The 20,288-nt window shown below is 38.6% G+C and overlaps 1 protein-coding gene across 1 annotated transcript in view; it reads right to left on the bottom strand.

Moving 5' to 3' along the window:
• Positions 1 to 20,288, bottom strand: part of SLC26A7 (solute carrier family 26 member 7) — a 106,605-nt gene that overhangs the window by 43,158 nt on the left and 43,159 nt on the right. The window contains exons 4-5 of the mRNA XM_025871488.2: positions 14,830 to 14,994; positions 1,494 to 1,646 (exon numbers count right to left, since the gene is read on the bottom strand). Coding sequence (XP_025727273.1) covers positions 1,494 to 1,646; positions 14,830 to 14,994 — 318 coding nt within the window. The remainder of the gene's footprint in view (positions 1 to 1,493; positions 1,647 to 14,829; positions 14,995 to 20,288) is intronic.

The following is a 20,288-nucleotide window of genomic DNA, read 5'->3' as shown; positions in this document are numbered from 1 at the left end:
CATGGAGTCCTACATGGGGCTCGATCTCGCAACCCTGGGATCATGACCTGAGCTGAAATCAGGAGTCAGATGCTTAACCAACTGACCTACCTAGGCACCCCAGAACATGTTTTATTTAACACTTCGATCTATAACTTTTTAAGTATTGAGGCCTGCATTAGTACTTTTACCTTGGATCTTGCAAATATTAGGGACAAACTTCTATAAGAATTACCTCTCCTTTTTTTTATAAGGATAAAGGATAATTCTTACTACTTTTACACTGAATAAGTAATTTTTTTATTACTAGCTCAAGGGCCTTGTTGTTATCTAAGGTTATCTTCAGTTTTTGGTTTCATGCAACTTAATATAATAAAGCTTCCCAAGATATAATAAGATTTCTTAATACCTATAGGATTTTGGAATAAAATGGTATGTTTCACAGTTGTTGCTGTGAGAACTACTAATAATCACAGTACCCTCCACTTTTACTGCTTATTTGAAATACCCACAAACACACACACATTATATAGATCACATATGTTACATGGATCTCCATAAATTATCAGGAGTATAGAATCATACAAGGTCTAGCTATGGAGAGAGGCCATCCATCTGAGTTCTGCAGAAGTCACAGTCCTCAGAGATAGTTTCCAACGTGTTAGGCTTATCTATTTATGTAAACCTACACCATTTCAGCAATATGAATGAATATTTCCAGAGATGAAATTATTTAGATACCACTTGTTCTGTACATGTGTAACCCAAAGACCATTAAAAAACTAAAGCCAATTAATGATTAAGTTAGTAGACTGTGATTGTGTTAACATTACATTTTCAACTTAATGTTTTGTTTAATTAAGAGTTCCCATTAGAGGCTCTTAAAATTTCAAAATGTGTTTTTTAATGCATAATCCATAAGCCTTAAACCATAAACCCTAACACAAAGTATAATTCATTGTTTTGCCAGGTATAGCAACAAAAAATATCTTAGAGAACCAGCCCTGGCCAGTGAAAATCATGAGTATCCTTTCAACAAAGCAAAATTAGGTCAGTAAAAAAAAATGTGTTAGTAACTCTACCAATCATTAATGGACATTTGTCAACTGATAATACTTCTATGTATATCATTACAGATGCCGAATCAATAGAATGTGATATCCCTTTTTATTGCTTTGGAAAGAATCACTCCAGAAATCTTTTGAGTCTCACCCTCAGAAATGTCTCCTTATTTAAAATCTTAAGCTATATGTTCTATTATTTATGTAAAAAAATTACAAGCATATGAGAAATGCTGTGTAAATTGAAAACACGTGTGCCTCCTTTTTAAAATTATTGACTCAAAATGTTTCCTGTTCTTACATTAATGTATAGCCACGCAAAATTAGCCCTCCTTTAATGAGAGACAGGAATAGCTGTGGGTTACTGCAGACAATATAGTGAGCCTCTGCAGGTTACCCCAACAACTGGCAAACACTGGGAGGAAGAATGCTAAATGTTGATTTCATACTTACCAAAACTAAATCGACAGGAAGAACAACTTTAATTTTCCTTTTAAACTGTTCATTCAGCTCTTTAACCAGAACTAGCACCACGATGCTCAGCAAGGATAACAGCAGTGCTTCCAGTCGGACAGATTTGATGTTTTCAAAGACATAGGCGTAGATCTACAGTGATGAGGAAACATACAAACAAAACTCAGAGTTATTCACAACAGACCAACACTGAAATCTGGCTCCAAATGAACTCAGTGATATTTCACAAAAATATGTTAAGGGGTGGGGTGTGAAATTGTGGGGCGTAAAGGGTGGTCAGTGCTGATGCAGAGCAAGCTATAATTCACTTGCATGTACAAAATTGTTTTGTCCTTGACACTTCCACTAAACTCAGTGTTCGCTCCTTTGTACATAAGGATACTGCTAGAGAGGATGATTCTTCCGGGTCTTTCGATGGGCAGGGATGCTGAAACTCATTACCTACATGCAGATTCATCAGTAAGAGCAGTGAGGACACTATAGGCTCTTCCTCAAGCTCCAGGATCAATGCACAGGCACTTTAAATATCTATGGATGCATCTGGAAAGTTAAGAGCTCTGAATAAGGAGATATTTGCATTTATCTGTATCTTCCAAATTCTCTCTTGCGAAGATATATCACTTGTATAATTTCAAAGGTTTTAAATAGGCCTTAAATGCTTATCTTCAACATGTCCCTTAACTCCTCCTTCTGTTGGATCATGCTGACTCTGGTTTTTATAAGCTCATTTCTATTTGTCCACAATGGATTCTTCAAGTCATTTCAGGTGATAAAAACTAGCTTTTACTCTAGTTCACAGGCTATTCTCACAGCAGCCCAACTGGTTGGCATTCTTTGGCCTCTCTTTTTACTATCTCAAATCTAAGTTGACCACAGCTAAAAATAATGGATCAAAATATTACATACACAGTGGATCAAAAGAGCTCACATAGACTATGTTTTTTAGCATCTCCTAAAATTCTGCTCAGCAGGTTTCCTAATCAAAGGACTTAACCTGTCTGGTCCAGAGATCTGGTCCAGAGATGGTGTAAGGAGGTACATCATGCTATCTGAACTGAATTCTAGATGTTAAACATTCTCATTAACACTGTAATATGTTAAATAAACTCAGTTAAAATGGAGCCTCACTGGGTGAAAGGGACCAGAGTATAATGTAGGTAATCCAGAATCCCTTTTGTCCACACAGTTTAAAAACAAAACAACAACAAAAACCAAAGCAAAACAAAAAAACAAACAAACCAAAAAACCCCACTACTTGTGTATCAGATACAGTAAGGAATAATTAGGGATCAGAACAGCTTTACCTGTTATCTTTTTCACAGTATTCTATTTTATCCTACACTACCTGGAAAGAAAATTAGGTCCTACAATATCATAGTTATCTGAGGCGCAGACAATATTTTTTCCTTTCTGTCTCTCTATGTTGTGGATGATAATTGTTCACAGGATTCCTACAGCAAGTGAAGGAGCAAGTTCTATTTCTCATAGTCACCCCTTACTCAAAGCCAGGGACTAAAATCCAAAATGCTACTCAGTGAAATATATTCTATAGGGGGTAGGGTTAGAGGAATGTCAAGATAATTTTGTCCAAATACATAGCTTTCTGATGATTTCAGGACAAAAATGAGAATATCATTCAGATGATTTGTCAAGAAAAAACAAGCATCCAAATGTTTTAAAGCATTTAGAGGATTATTCCTTCTGTTTTATCCATGGTATTAAAAGTATGCCATGAGACTGCCTATATAGAAAGGGGGGGACTATGCTCAACTGCCAAGCCATACCAAATTTGCTGTCATGTGCATTTTGCAAACATGTGTTTGCAGTAATAAAAATGACCACCCCAGAATGAAAGGAATGAGAAAAGCCCCTCAGGGTTTTTATCGTCTGTCTGAGTTAAACAACAACTTGTAGAGCAAAGCATGTCTCACAAGATGCTCCAGAAGAGCGTGGGTGTGGGCAAAGGCTTGTCACAACCCGCATGAAGAACACAATAGAAAAGCACGCTGATGAGGAGTGTCATCCTAATGACTGTCATGTGGTCCCACGTAGAGAAGTCACCGCTAAAGTCAGCTTGTAGGCCCTAAGTGGCATATGGAAACAGAGAGGAACAGGAATAGGGATACAAACATACATATGCACACGTACAAACACATATTTACATAGCCTCGTTCAATACAGGTCTAGATATCGTAAGCACACATTAAAATTTACCATTTCTTGGGGCGCCTGGGTGGCTCAGTCAGTTAAGCGACCGCCTTCGGCTCAGGTCATGATCCTGGGGTCCCGGGATTGAGCTCCGTGTTGGGCTCCCTGCTCAGTGAGGAGCCTGCTTCTCCCCTCCCCCCTTGCTCGTGCTTTCTCTCTCTCTCTCTCAAATAAATAAAATCTAAAAATAAATAAATAAATAAAATTTCTCATTTTTCATATAAATCCAGTTATCTGAGAATGCTATAATGCACTAAACTTCAGTAGATAAAAATTCCTACTGAAGAGCATCTTTCACTTCTCAGACCTCAGAAGAGCAGAGGCAGTTTATACATGTATGGATAAATAAATAAGCTGTTTCATCAGAACTGATTAGTCAGTTTAATAAAATAGGAGTTTAGTTCATTTTGAAACTATACTACTAGTTCTTTAAACTGACCATTTACTATAATGACATTAAATGAAAAATATTGATAATGTTTAAACAAATCCATTTTGAGAGATTTCAAAGAATAAAAGTAGCCTATTCATAATACATATGTTGTTTCTTGCTGTTGTCTTTACAGAGGAAACTTTTCTGAAGCACTTAATAGACATTTGCACACCCCCACACAAATTTTTTAAAGATTTTATTTATTTAATTTATTTATTTATTTGAGAGAGAGAGAACGAGAGCATGAGAGAACACAAAAAGGGGGAGAAGTAGAGGGAGAGAGAGAAGCAGACTTCCCACTGAGCAGGGAGCCTGATGTGGGGCTGGATCTCAGGACCCTGAGATCATGACCTGAGCCCAACGCAGCCACTTAACTGACTGAACCACCCAGGTGCCCCAATTTTATTTATTTATATAATGTGTTCTCATCTGAGTTGGCCATTCTTGTTTGTTTTTTTCTTTAACTGATGGATTCTCAACTTCTAGAATAGTGTCTGGCAGATGGACACTCAAATATTGCTGAATGAATAAATACTTTGGCCTAATGTAGTAAAAATAATAATAAATCTGTAAATAGGAGACTTTAATTTGAATAAGCAGAATGATGAAGAGAGGGAGGACCCAGACTCTTCTTTTCTCATTATCAATATTCGAGCTATATCACATTAAGGGGATTTGTAGTTATCATCTATTAATTCACTCAACATGTTTATTGAGGTTTTATTATATGCAAGGTCTTGAGCTAAATATTAAAGCTACTATTGCAGTAAATTTCAAATGATCGATTTTTTATATCTTCTATCTGATCCAAATAATCAGATTTTTAATAACTCCACTTTTATGAGGATGAAGCAAAATCCAAAGCTAAAAAAACTCATATTCAGTATTTAATTAAGGAAAAAAATAAATAAGCAAAGGAGGTCGTACCCTTTCAATAGTTTCTGGGGTCATACCCATTCAGTAGTCTCTCATTGTGTAACTGGAAAAGCTAAATTATGTCCACTTTGTTAAACTTCATAAGGCAGAGAGAAAGATCTTAAATGTTTAGAAATATTAATAAGTATTAAAAACTAATGGATTTTCTGCCCAGTCAACCAGAAATTTCTATCAGCCAAATATCCTTTTCACCAGCATTCTGCATGCTTTAGGTTTTGCTATCATGAAATCTCCATGACAGAAAAAAAAGTTTTAATATTTTAACTATACAATGCTATCATTGACAATTCTTCAGTAACAATGATGAGTATATTTCTGAACTATCTATAAGGGACCCCATGAAATAATTTAACATATATTTTACGCCAAAAAGAACATATAAACCCTTTAGTATTATTTTATCATTCCTGTGCTATTTTTGTATTAGGAATTGTCATAAATCACTTTATGCTTTGCTAGAGAAACAACAGAGTGATGGTACAATCAGCAAACCTTAATAAAGCTGTTAGCATGCTACTTTATGGCAGGTATAAAGTACAGATTAGTAATCCATGAGTCTTGATTCCCAATATATGATTTTGAGTCTGTCCTCAACCACAAAACCAGGAATATCTCTAGAAAAAAAAAACGGTAACATTCATAAATGCCTGCTACCATGTGTTCAGACTATGGTCTGAAAACACTTGTGGCATCATCTCTGCACAGACATATGTTTCTAATCCAACAAGAGCACTTACAATAGGATAGAAGAGGAGACATGACACAGAGCGGAAGGGGCTTTGGGGTAACAGAGGCAGAGTTCAGTTGATGTAGCCACGAGCCAAGGAATGCCTGGAGCCACCAGAAGCTGAAAGACAAGGAAGGATTCCCCTAGAACCTCCAGAGAGATCGTAGCCCTCCTAAGACCTTGATTTTTGGACTTCGGGACTCCAGAAACGTGAGAATAAAGTTCTCTGTGTTAAGTCACCAAGTTTCTGGTAATTTGTAACAGTACCCACAGGACACTAACACAGTTACCAAGTCAAATACTTCTCATTGTTGAGACAACTCAAAGAGGGTGTTACGGACTCAACTGTGTTCCCCTAAAATTCATATGCTGAGACCCTAACGCCCAGTACCCCCTAAGGTGACTATATTTGGACAGAGGGCCTTCAAAGAGGTAATTAAATTAAATGAGGCCATTAGAGTGGGCTCTAATCCAATCCAATCCACTCTGCCCTTATAAAAAGAGGAGATGAGGACATACAGAGAGACACTGGGGATGTGTATGCCCAGAGGGAAGCCATGTGAAGAGGCCGGAGGGTGGCCATCCGCAAGCCAAGGAGAGAAGTCCCAGAGGAAACCACCGCGCTGGCACCTGGATGATGTCCAGCCTCCAGAACTGTGAGAAGATCCATTTCTGCTGTTGGATCCATCTTGCCTGTGGCCGTTTGTTACAGCAGCCCTACCAAACGGACACAGAGGGTGGAGGGGACTCAGACCTTTGCCTTTGGGATTTTATATATACCTACGAAATGCGCCCCCCCTTCAAGTTAACTAAGAGAGAAGTCTTTTTAAAACACAAAGTGAAACTCGGGGCGCCTGGGTGGTTCAGTCGTTAAGCATCTGCCTTCGGCTCAGGTCATGATCCCAGGGTCCTGGGATCAAGCCCCACATCGGGCTCCCTGCTCAGCAGGGAGCCTGCTTCTCCCTCTCCTACTCCCCCTGCTTGGGTTCCTTCTCTAGCTGTCTCTCTTTCTGTCAAATAAATAAATACAATCTTTAAAAAAAAAAACACAAAGTCAAACTAAACAGAAAGCTTTTAGTAACCATCACTAAATGATTAGCACCATTAAGAAAGAAGCAAGCTGATGTAAGCATCTATCCCAGATAAATAGGCCTGGTGGACAGCTGTGGCAAGGATCTTGACAAAAGTGCCTAACAAAGGCAATATTTAGAAGTCAGTTGTCAGAGCCCAAAAGGCCTCAGAAATCAAGCAGTTGAACACACTCATTCTACTGATGTAGAAATCTAGGCTCCCAAGACTAGTGACTTATCTTACGTGACTTGGCTTGCAAGTGACAGAGTCAGGACTGTGATGCAGGTTCCCCGAACCCTAGACCAACCTATTCACCATTTTACCAATGCCTCCCTCACTATTCTCTTCTTTTAGTCCAGTAAGCAACTGTTCCAAACTTCCCTGGTGCTTCCTGTTTGCCTCGGAATATTGGGGTGGGGGGGCGGAGAGGAGACACCACCCCTGTGAAGGGGAAACCACCTTGGAGCACGCAGTCTTTGATTTGTCTTTGATTCTGTTAGTGGTGGGATTTGGTGGCACCTAGCTGCTTCTCAGGCAAACCAACTCTTCTTGCACCTGGCCTTGCATCTTCAACATCAGTAGCAGAATCATGCAAGGCAATAAAGCCTTCTAACTTGATTCTAAAAGCTGTGAGTACAGGGACTGTGACTGTTTTTTCTTAACATATTCATATTTGATGAAAGTCTCCTTGCATCCATACAGTGCATTCACCTTATCCACTTCTTTCCACCCTGACCAGAGGGGAATTTTCATATTTTCACTACCACATACAGATGTGGGGAGGGCAGCTTGAGGTAGAAAGAACAGGAGAGCCTATTTCAATATCATCACTCTCTAGAAGAGCAGGGGGACTAACATTTATAGGCATTAGGCTATCTTATGTGCAGTGACTCATTTAATTTACCAGTTAATACAAGATGAGTATTATCATTTCTCCTTTGCCCTATCCCATTACCCACCTTCAATTACACGACCTGGCTTCCTTCATTAACATTATCTGGGATGATCTTGTTCAACAATCTGTCTCCTCCCGCCCTATTTCATGCCTTCCTCAGTATTTCAAGAAAAATCCATGGGAACAGGGATATTATTTCTCAAGCATATCCTCAATGCCTAAGAGGCAGTCAGTTAATATTTGCTGAGGAAATCTATTCTAGTGTTTCTTAAATCAAGGATGCATGCATACTAATCTCTTCCCATCCATGGGTAGTTCCTAAAATCTCCCCAGATTAGTCTGTTGAAGATTTCTGGTTTTGAAACCTCACACTTAGTCCAACTCTCCCACCTGGCAGATGGGGAGACAAGTCTACTCTCAGCCCTGGCAGCTGTTACATCCTTGGGGCCTGTAAACATGAGCTACAGTTGCCCAGACATGCCCTCTTCCTGCCTCAACTCACTTTCAACTTCATTATATTTGAATCCCATCTCTAAGCAGATATAGATTCTGCTTGGAGATCCCTAAAGCCATATCCAATCCCTCCAAAATTGATGTTGGTACTAGTTCTCTCTGTTCTTAAGAATTTGATGTCTCCTATAAACTTTGCCTACAAAGCATTGTATCATTAAACATTTTAGGATCGGTATTGTTAAATCAAACTCCTCAAATCCCTCTACTTCCTAAAGTAGCGCAAACAGAAAAGCAAGAGAAATATATGAAGCTGAAAGCTTAACCCTGGGCTGTGTTTTCATGAATACAAACAAAACCTCCAAAGGTAGAAAAAAACACATTCTATTATTTTTTTTTTTTTTTTTACTTAATAACATGCTAACTTCTGATCAACAAGTGCTTCCCACACTGGGAATAAATCCATTCACTATTGCTTTAAGGGATAAATTAAGTCTGCAACCAAAATGTGAACTAGGGGAAGTATGGTGTGTTAGACACTAGAAACAACACAGCACACAAAACTCACAACACATACAACCAAGTGCACCACGGCCTCGGTGGCATCTGGCCATCCCTTGTTTAGAAGACGAAGTTTAATATGAATTACTTGAACGTGGATTTTGTAGTGCTGCATTTTTCAGTGAATTGTGGGGGACAGGGAGAGCTCAACTCAAGATGTTTGAGTTGCAAAAATATCTGCTCTCTGATTTAAAATTTTAAAGTAACCTTTGTTACAAATTCCCATATAATTGTTCCATATCCAAATTAAACCTGCCACATTCTCTATCCCCAGCATCACTGATTGAATCAAGCTGAGATGAACATTCCTTTCCTCTCCCCGTCATTTATTCTGTCCATTTTTCAGGGTATATTGAACATCCCTGCAATTCACAATAGACATGTCACAATAACTGCAGAGAAAACATAGGCTTTCATAAACCACCAAAGCGTGTTCTTGATTCAGAATTCCCAGAGGGCCTAGATCTTCAAAGCAGATTTATTCTCCACATATAAACCTCATTTGTACATACTTAATTGTGATCTCATTCTCTATTTAAAAAAATGTTTCATTGGCTCTGATTTCCTTCTGACGTTTCTATCCCATTTTATTAACATTCTTGGTCTCTGCTTTGCAGCCTTCATGGATGTCCAAACTAGAAAAGTGCTTTCGTATACTTCAGGGATGGGGTGGGAATAAAACTCTTTTTCAGTCCTGAAACTCCTCAGATTTAAGGAAGGAAATAAAAACTTCCAAGAAGGGTAATTGAATGTATTGTCCAGCTTGCCTTGTGCTCTTGGGTTTAATGTACAAAATTGTACATAATTATTTAGAACAGTACTCATATAAAGCCATGCCAGTGAAACTAACTCTGCCAAATTTATCATATGTTGCTACAGGCTGAGGAACTGGCACCATCTCAAAGAAACCCACATGTGCTAATAGGAACTAGGAATTTTTGTAATTTTTATTGTGCCTTTTGGGGAAACATCCTTTCTAATAAAAGATACATCATCATTTCTCAATTTAAAAAAAATATTCTAGAGAAGAGTTAAACTTTTCCCTCTTATCTGTGTGGGGAACCAACTACCAGTCAAATACTTGAATCTAAGAATGAGAGGAATAAAACAGTGTAACTGGTGAGCCAGAGTCCCAAGACAGAATGTTATTGTTTCCGCTTAGTGTGAAATGTATTCCAGCACTGTTTATAATTTGTTAAGCCAGTTTTAAAGTATTGGGGTAGTGAGCTGAATAGATGGAAATATTTTTAAATAAAAATAAACTGAAAACACAGCATTTCTTGAATTCTGATGACTAACCCTTATTATAAGCAGCAGATATAATTTTTTTTAAGTTTTATAAATGTTGAAGTCATCTTTCTAAGTTGCAAAAAGAAGTATAACTTTGTTTTACTGTTTAGCTTTGGTTATCTGATTGAGTACTCTATAGATTACAGGAAAAGCATCTATTACTATTTTATTGTTAATATATAAAAGTATCTCTTACATAAAAAGCACTTTAAAAAATCTTAAATTTGTTATATCCAAATATGCATTACTAGTAGAAAGATAAGGGCTTCCATTTAATGAACACTTATTATGTTCCTGGCATTTCACTTAGGGAATGACTCCCAATAGGTATAATCATCAACAATTTATGAAACAGGCAACCAGAGGGCGCCTGGGTGGCTCAGATGGTTAAGCATCTGCCTTCAGCTCAGGTCATGATCCCAGGGTCCTGGTATCGAGTCCCGCATCGGGCTCCCGGCTCCTTGGGAGCCTGCTTCTCCCTCTGCCTCTCTCTCTCTCTCTCTCTCTCTTTCTCTCTCGCTCTGTCTCTCATGAATAAATAAATAAAATCTTTAAAAAAAGAAAAAAGAAACAGGCAACCAGAAGTCAAAGATACTTGGTGATTTGGTCAAGGCCAGAGTTATGATCTGAATCTGGGCTTCTAAGATTCTCAAGTTATTTCTCCTCTAACTCGCCTCTTTCTAAGGAAAAGAAAAGATCAATTAGTGTCTACCTCATTGTATGGGCCCTAAATAAAATCACCAGAGCTAAAAGTCAACTCAGAGAAAAAAAACTGATTTTTACCCAATAAGTAACTAAAAAAGAATGTGCAATACTTCAAAGACCTTTAAGAAACGGCCATAATTTAAAATTCATTAGAGGTATATGAATTTAGAGATAAAACTTGTAGAACAAAGGGGAAGGTAAAACATGATGCATGAAGGGATTTAGGAAGGTTAAATAAAAAGATGAATTTGGCCTAATTCTATCCACTTTTCTTGAGAATTGAGGAGCATCATAAGGGTGTTTCCAGGGATCTATCTGCATATGAAGACCATAGAAATTCTGTGAGAGGGGCTCAAGAGACCAGTGGCTGAAAGCTTTAGTAGGCTTTAACATTTATGGGAGACCCCTCATCTGGTGAAGCTCCTTAACAGTTTTCAGCTAGAAGAGAAGAAGTGGCCCAACTCTCTGATCTTAGGTGGCACTGGTGGCATGTGAGCCGCATGCCAGATGTAGAAAGGGGAGAAGCATTAGGGCACATCTACTTCTTAAGACCTATCAGAGGTCTGTTCTATAATCTGACAGGGCAGAACCTGCTATCACCTGTATTTGATTCAAACTGTTCTCTAAAAATGTTCTGCTGAGGCAAGAACACCCACCATCCCAGAACAACTAAAGGGATGGAGATTTTAGATATTCAAACTAGAGAATTAGATTCTCTCAGTAGCACAGAATCAGGCATCCCCCAGGTAGAAGACACGGAAGAAACCATCCCAGTGGCAGAAAGGAGAGACCCCAACCTCCAGTGACCTCAGAACAGGATAAAGGCAGAAGGCTGTGTTTTCTCTCCCAGTTGATAGTAAGGATCACTACTATCAAAATTAATCAATAGACATTTTGATTGGCCAGACTTGAATTATTTTAAGAAAAATAAGTGTTCCAGCTGAGAAAATTAGGAGTGATCACTGGCTCACTGTGCAAGAGTCGCAACTCTAGATATTAATTTATGTTCCAAAGATAATCAGCTACATATTCTTTATCTCCCATCAGCCTGAGTAGCTTTCAAAAAGGATAGAACAGTTGTGATACCTCAGAGGTAGGAAGCATAGTGAAAAAGTGAAAAATCCCCAAATGTGTTAATTCACTCTCCTCTGGCTTCACTTGGCCTGATGCCCAAGGCCTCAATTTCTTCCTCTCTTCTATACCTCAGTGCCGAGCTCAGCTCTGCTCCCACACACCCCACCCCAATGATCCAGGGGCAACTTCACATTTGCATTCTCATCCTCAGGTTCTTCAGCCTAACTATACCAAAGCTCACTTTGCAAATGTCCCAGTGCAAGCTATGCATGATGCAAAATTTATTTCTTAATCTAAAGCTCAGATCACCACAATTTTTTACATTAAAATATCCACATTCATTTTGAAACCCTGGCAAAGAATCAAAGCACCATTCCAACTAAGCCACCTGAATAGTGCAGGTCTCTGTGACATTGAAAAGCAAGAGCAACTTTCTTCATTTTCCATCAGCACAAAGCATAGCAATTTCCACCAACTGAGTACTGTGAATTTAAAGCCAGCCATCTATAAATATTTTAAAATCTGATTCTGTTTCATTGTGAGAACTTAACCCCTGGCCCCCAAAAGCCACACAGTATTTGACAGACAAGGTAAAGATTAAGTAGCTTGCAGTTTTCCTCACAAGAAAACAAAATGGAAAAAAAAAAATCAAATACCAAGCACTTTAACGTAGCATTTTATGCACCTTGCCACGAGAGAAACAAGCTGAAAGGCTAAATGTCATTCCCCTATCAGGCTACCCTGTTTCTTTTAACAGAACTATAAAAGGAGGGGTGGGGGCGCCCAGGTGGCTCAGTTGTTAAGCGGCTGCCTTCAGCTCAGGTCATGATCCCAGGGTCCTGGGATCGAGTCCCACATTGGGCTCCCTGCTTGGCCAGAAGCCTGCTTCTCCCTCTCCCACTCCCCCTGCTTGTGTTCCTGCTCTTGCTGTCTCTGTCTCTGTCAAATAAATAAATAAAATCTTTAAAAAAAAAAAAAAAGAAAAGAAAAAGGAGGGATGATTATTTGTGTGTGAATATGACTGAAGAGGCTAATTTGTAACCTGCTCACATTTCCTTACACTTCACATGCACAGATGAGCACACCATCCAAGGAGGTCAAGACAGAATCCAGTACTGATTTGGTTCTCTTGGTGTACACCTGGTGACACTAAAAGTCTTAATGGGACCAGTCACCTGACAGCTTACAGCTACTTTGGTCTGCTTTTGTTTGATCTGGGGCTTGGAATTATGTTGCTGCCTCCAGGCTCAGTCCCAGGGTTCTTGTTCTAGTTTTAAGCTCTCTTATAATGAATGAATCATTGAGCAGGATATTACCCAAATAACAAAAATTCAGAACCAGCTTCCAGCTCCATGTTGCCAATTGCTATCTTTGTTGACTGCTTTACCAGTTACTCAGAAAAACACACATGTAAGCAGATAGATAATACTACTTTTCACATACCAAAATGACAAATTTTAAAAAATAACTAGAGTTGACAATACGGTAAGCATGCAATATTAATTAGCACAACTTTTCAGATTGAAATTTGGCAAAAATCTTATGCCCTTTTGATCCCGTAATTCCATTACTAGGAATTTATCCTAATGAAATAATTAGTGATGCAGATAATAACATACAAAGAAGAAAGATCCTCATGAAGCTGTGTATAATAGTGAAACACCACAAACCACCTCAACATCAGGCATTAGATAAAGAAATTATTGTACTTATATGCTAAGCTAATATTCAGCCTTTAAAATCAAGAAAATTGAGGGTTGGATTACTCTCATTATAAAACATTAATGTTATTTGTATGCAGCATTATATTGAGGGAGCTCAGAATGTGCCACCCCAAAATATGCCTCTTTGACATAAGGATTATCCTCAGTTTATTCTTTTGAGAAACAACAGACACAAGGAAGCTCTGAAAACAGCATATAAGTGACCCTTTTGTAAGAGAAATTTACATTCATAAAGGAAGTCTCCACTTGTGTCTCCCTCTCTGTACCAAGAAGGAAAGGATGACTCTAAATCAAAAAGACTCTGATCAATGAAGAAGGAGCAACTCAAATCTGCATAGCCAACCTCACCCTTGTTTACAGCACTTTTCCCAGTCACCTTCTCATAACCTGGCTCCCCACACCCTTTCCTTCTTTGTATAGGTGAAGATGGTATTTACGCCCAAATTCCAGACACCTCTTTCGAGTTACTCATCTATGAGATTCTCCCTTGTATATATGATATACATGTTAATAAACTCGTTGGTTTTCTCATGTTAATCTGTTTTTTGTTAGAGGGTCCACAGCTCAGAACCTAGAAGAGTAGAACAAAAATATTTCTTTTCCTTCTCTACTACATAAAATTAAGTAAAATGAAGTTTGGTTGCCCTCCAGCTTATTAACAAGACATTCATTTTCTTATAAAGCTCCACAGGATGTGATTTCCTGAGCAGTCAAAGATTTCAGGTCAACTTCAAAAAAAGACAAAAACAATGGAGTATTAGTAGGGTAATATTTTGAAACTGGCCATAGGTTCCTCCCTCAGTTTCAAGTGACTTTTAATAACTGATTGTCGGCTACTTGGGCTCCAGTTTTGCCCAGGCCTTGTGATTTGAGCCAAACTGGAGTTCACAATGCTGAATGTGAAGAGTGTACTGTAGTTAAATTGAGCCCCAATCCCAGTAGATGGCTTCCATTAGAAGTTGGCAACATACCTGGCTCTCAAAAAACTTCCAGTTATTTTTTTCTAATCATGACCCCAAGTTATATCATACTCAATTTTTATCAAGAATTGCTTCCAAAATTAGTAGCTAGAACTCATTAAGCTAGCTTCGTATCCTAAATTACATTCAAAGTATCCCAAAAGGTCGTATTGAAACCCACGTTCCCTTCATACCGAAAAATCTCAGTATTAGACTTCACCGAATTCTACTTTGCAAAACACACTCCCAAATTACACGAACAAAGACATATGGAAAGCTCACGTAAAAGAATCCAAGCGGTCCAGATATATATGGCATTTTCATTCCCAGGAGATACTTGACTTGTGAAGTCACGACGTGGGTGGCCGCCCCGGTTGTCATTGCACTGATCACGGGCTCCGTAAGCAGGAATGTGGCCCTGCCCAGCTGCAGTGCAAACATGGCCACCTAAGAGGACAAAGGAGAATGACATTTCCCAGGGTTCCTAGAGGAATTAACGTCTGACACATTTTCATTTCCATTCCATACAGACCTAAAGAACTGACGCAAGATGAGATTCTTAAGTCTTATATATTTAATATCTTGAGTTTTTGTGAAAACATAACTAGGTTCCAAGACTTTCCAAATGTTCTTGGGTACAGTGTAAGTGCTCCAGTGAAAAGGAGCACATTTCCCATCCCCTGAAAATTGACTTCTTTTTTTTCTCTTTTCCTAATCACGTAAGTCACAAAAAGGGGAAATATTCTCAAATCAGTTCATATATGGGGTTCTATGGAGAAAAGTAAAGTTGCCTGATCATATTTTAATTTTAAAAATCTCAGAAGGACGTGATTCACTAGTCTACACCCAGTAGGCTTAAAACCTCAAAAGCCACTTCTTGAGTTTCTCCCAGGTTCTGAGAAATGGAAACCCTTTTGTGATTAGAAACTGTCAAGTAGCTCTAAATGGCCAATACTAATAAGACCATATGAGGACTTATTTGTATGTGGAGAAGAGCAAAAGACAGAGATACATTAAAGGGATATGAATTCAGAAACCCAGGAATCAGTCAAAAACTCATTTTCCTTTAAGAGTCCCTTGCTACTCATAGCATCGTGCTCCATGGCAAAACCATGTCATGACCAGACAAAATGATCAAGTCTGAGTAGAAGCTATGCATTGAGTTCTGCTGGGCAAAAGATGACCAGAAGAATCAAAACTCTCCTCTCTCACTATTAACATAGCAGTGGTTAGTATCCTTCCTTTGCCAGAGAGCGAGCTTTCAGAAGATGGCCCACCCTTTCCCTGAATACAACTGTGTGAACTCAGTCAGAGAAACTGCAAAACATAAAATTCAGCGTTTTGAAAGTAACATTAAATTACATTCATGAGTATCCCCACACTGGAAAAGGGACACAAAGTGGGTCATGTTGATAGGGCCTCTCAATGTGTTAATTATAATATTTAGGTCAGGTCTTAAAATTCCTGCTGGAAAATATGATTAATTATTAAAAATCAGAGGAAAGAATAGCAATGAGATCTCATTCTATGAAGAGTTCACAGTGATGAGAAAGGGAAGTATAAAGTGCTATCTGATAACCCTAGAGCATAAATTGAAAAATATATCACTGCTATTATATTGCAAGGCCCTTTGACCAAAAGCGATCATGCTCTGAACTTGCACCAGAGTAGAGTTTCCTGCACTCAAATCTGAAAACCTAAGTCCTAATCTGGCTCCTAGCCTGACATCCTAGCTGTGTGACTATAGAAGATCTACTGAAATTTTCTGAGCCTCCTTATCATCTATAAATCATTACAGTGAAGTCTATGCTGTCTTGTAGAATCATTATAAAATGAATATGAAATAATATAAGAAAGGGCTTCAAAACTTGCAAAATGTGCAATATATGTGATGCACCAGGAGCATCATGAGGTGCCATGCATGTTTCCCCAGTATGAAAAACCAGCCACAGTTTTGAAAATGTACAAGGGACCACACCACCTTTTCCATCTCTGGAAAACTTGAGAGAATTTATCAGTGCGGAAAGAAATGTATTCAAATTGCTTGCAGTTTAGCAGCCCCCTTTTATTCAATATGCAATTAAAAAATAATATGGATCGCCAACACAGAAATCAGGCAGTCTGTTTCTGCCAACATAGGAGGCCAGAGCAGCAGCTTCTGCTACTAACATTTCCTTTTCAGAAACTGTGTGTTTGTCAAAGTAGAATTGTCCTGAGGGAAATATGCAATCAATGGTATAGGCACAAATGGAACACACTGATCTTGGCAACTCTTGATTCATAGTCTGTTGATTTTCATCCTGAAAACACAATCAGTTAAAAACATTGAACCAATTTCCCCCAAGCATCTATCTACTAGTAAGTAAATTCCAACTTATGACATTAACTCTTACAGGCCCTAAGGATAAAATTAGCATATTATTGGGGTAAGATGAACACCAGAGAGAGAGATTTTCAATTCAACTAAATGCAGTTTACAAGCAATCCAAATCTTGGAAATTGTGAAATCTGTTTGCATATATGGAATTTTATGCATACGTGGAATGTTGGAAAGTTCTTATCTGGATGCCAAGAAATCTTCATTTATTTTGAGAAGCAAACTCTTTTGGGAGCCCCTGTATAAACCATCACCACTTTACCTTCTGTTTATTATTTGTTTCCTAAATTCTAGCACCTTTTTAGAGGAGTTAATGATTTTTCATGGCTAAGAAACAAAGTCACTTTACCTGAAGTCATTCACCAACCATTTCCAGGTAACACTGGCTGATAATAGCAGCTTCTTAGTCATTTCCACAACCTGAATGTTACGAATGGAAGGGCCCAGGAAAGTACACAATAGAAAGAGTTCAGCCTTTCCACATATTGAAAATACATACACCTGCCTTACAACAGAAACCAGAAAAGATGGAGTACCCTCCTTTCAAACTTAGCCAAAGACTCAAAGTGTTTTTGTAATATTCTACTTGTACACATTTTTATGCTTAAAAAAAATCTTCCCAGCAAGAGATAAATCCCTAAAATGAAGAATTCTTGACTCCAAAAGGTCAACAAGCCCCTTAAGAGCTCATTTCTGATACAAACCATTGGGTATGTGAAGGATGATTGCAAACATGCGAGATTTAACTGAAGAAAAATTACTCTTTTCTGGATGATGACATTCTCCATAATCCAAGACAATGACAGATATTTTAAGGACAAACAGGAAGAGGAGGAGGAAAAAGGAAAAAGAAGGATCAGAAAGAGAAGAGGAGAAATTTAAGAACTCCTCTTTTCCCACTACCCAAATTTGAACAGTTTATTCACATCAAAATTAGGGCTCTAGCATATAGAGGCTGAGGTACACAGCTTGAAGACAGCAAATACCCATGCAACACAGGTTTTGTAGAAGCACCCACAGATGGATGTGGCTTCCAAGATCATCTTAGAACTTAAATATGTGAAATGAGGATCCTTCTAGACTATTTTGCTTGGAGGCCCAGTATTCAAATTTTATACCAATGTTAAGCATTTTTTTTAAGCTAATGACATACTAAACAGCCACCTTCCTCCTTTTACTAATAATATAGATGACAATAGTTCTAAGCTACCTAGCCAACTCCCAAAATTTGCCCATGCAATGTTTTATGAGAAAATAAATTTTATACAATCAATATATTTCAGCTGTTTGTAGTAAAGCTGATAATCTGGGCTAAGGCTGAAAACCTCTGACACACATTATCAAGGTTCACTAGCGTGATACTATTGGGTAATGTTTCTATAAACACCATGTGTTCTATATAAATTGAATGCATCTCAGATTTCAGGCCATTTTTTGCAAGTGGCCTTCAAACAGTGAAAAAAGAAAAGAGTACATAGTAAACAACTATTCTACCCATGTGGATGGAATACAGCATGCATTTCAGGTTTTGTCAGTTCCTTTGTAATCAGGCTTTTACATATACCAAGTCATTTATTTGTCTGCTCAATAAATATTTACTGAATACCTACTAGGGACTAGCCACAGCATTGTTGCCGAATACAGTGATAAAGATACAGTTCATACTTTAAAAAACCATACAAAGAGAGGTGAAATGAAGATGCTGGGAGGGGGCACTATTAACCAAAAACATAAAGAACTGTAATGTAGGTGTAACTAGGAAGGTAAAACCTGAGAAGCTCTTTGGGTGGAAGCTAAAACGCTAAGAGCCGTGTTCTTTATTAAGCAGCGTAGGCAGGTCTGGGGAAGAGAGCTAAATTGCTCACGACGACAGGAAAATGACTGAGTGCTGCATAGGGATATGGCAAAAAAGCCTGTGTGGCCAGAAAACTTGAGAATCAAAAATGTCAAATGGATACCTATGAAGTTATACGCTGTGGATTTGAGAATATAAAACCCCCCTCCATATTGTTCGTGCTAAAAGGGAAGGAGTTGTCAAGCCATGCAAAGACATGGATAAATCTTAAGTGAGTGTTTTAAGTGAATGAAGACAATCTGAAAAAACTATATACTGCATGATTCCATATACGTGATATTCTAGAAAAAGCAAAACTATGGAGACAGTAAGGAGATCTGCAGTTGCCAGGGCCTTGGGGGTGGGAGAATGTGTAGTAGGTAAGCTACAAGGAACTGGTTAAGATGGTGAAACCATTCTGTATGATACTGTAATGACGGATATATAACACGAGCATTTGTCAAAACCCATAGATCTTTACAGCACAAGAGTGCACCTTAATGTATGAAAATATTTTTAAAAAACCCTTTGGAGGTCCGGAGATCCCAGAATGGAATGCAGAATATGACAAAGAATCTGCAAACACTGCTGTATTTTCTATCTCTATCAATTTTGCCTTTTCCAGAGTGTCACTCAAATGGCATCATATAATATACAGACTTTTCAGACTAGCTAAATGGATAACTTCATTGAAAGGGGTGGGAAAAAAAAAACTGCTCATGTGAATAACTCTGGAAATGAGTAAAGTCTGTAAAACCAATGACGAGGGGCGCCTGGGTGGCTCAGTCGTTAAGCGTCTGCCTTCGGCTCAGGTCCTGATACCAGGGTCCTGGGATCGAGCCCCGAGTCAGTCTCCCTGCTCGGCAGGGAGCCTGCTTCTCTCTCTCCCACTCTCCCTGCTTGTGTTCTTGTTCTCGCTGTCTCTCTCTCTGTCAAATAAAGAAATAAAATCTTTAATAAATAAATAAAACCAGTGACGAAAAAGAAACACTGTAGTCCAGCTATAAAGTTGTTTCCCACGGGGATAAGAGTTAACCATTCTGAAACTACTCTACATATATACTGGAATTAAAAAATTAAGTAGATGGATGGTGAATGGTGGGAGCCAGGTTTCTCACCATTGGAGAAGTTACAGACCAGCAAGGGGAGAAGGCCAGGATGATCGATGTGGTAAGGGATTAGAGTTGGGGATATCTGGGAACTCAGGTTTTAAAAATAGATATAGGTAGTCTGCCTCTGTGTTTTACATTTAGCAGGCTTTGCAGTACATTTACCCATTGTATTACTTCTAAAAACTAACAAACCTGGAAAATGCACACTTCAGTTCTGAAATATAAACTCAGCGTGGTAGGCAGAATTCTTCCCCAAATTCTTATTCCCAGTTATTCAAAAGAACACAAATTTATGGGGGCGCCTGGGTGGTTCAATTGGTTAAGCATCTGCCCTCGGCTCAGGTCATGATCTCAGGGTCCTGGGATCAAGTCCCGCATCCAGCTCCCTGCTCAGAGGGGACCCTACTTCTCCCTCTCC

The sequence above is a fragment of the Callorhinus ursinus genome, unplaced genomic scaffold (assembly GCF_003265705.2).
Source record: "Callorhinus ursinus isolate GAN/ISIS: 27379988/994484 unplaced genomic scaffold, GSC_fseal_2.0 scaffold5, whole genome shotgun sequence".
In the NCBI taxonomy this organism is placed as follows: Eukaryota; Metazoa; Chordata; class Mammalia; order Carnivora; family Otariidae; genus Callorhinus; species Callorhinus ursinus.
Note: the sequence above shows the minus strand (reverse complement) of the source record. Positions and strands in the feature narration are given on the sequence as shown.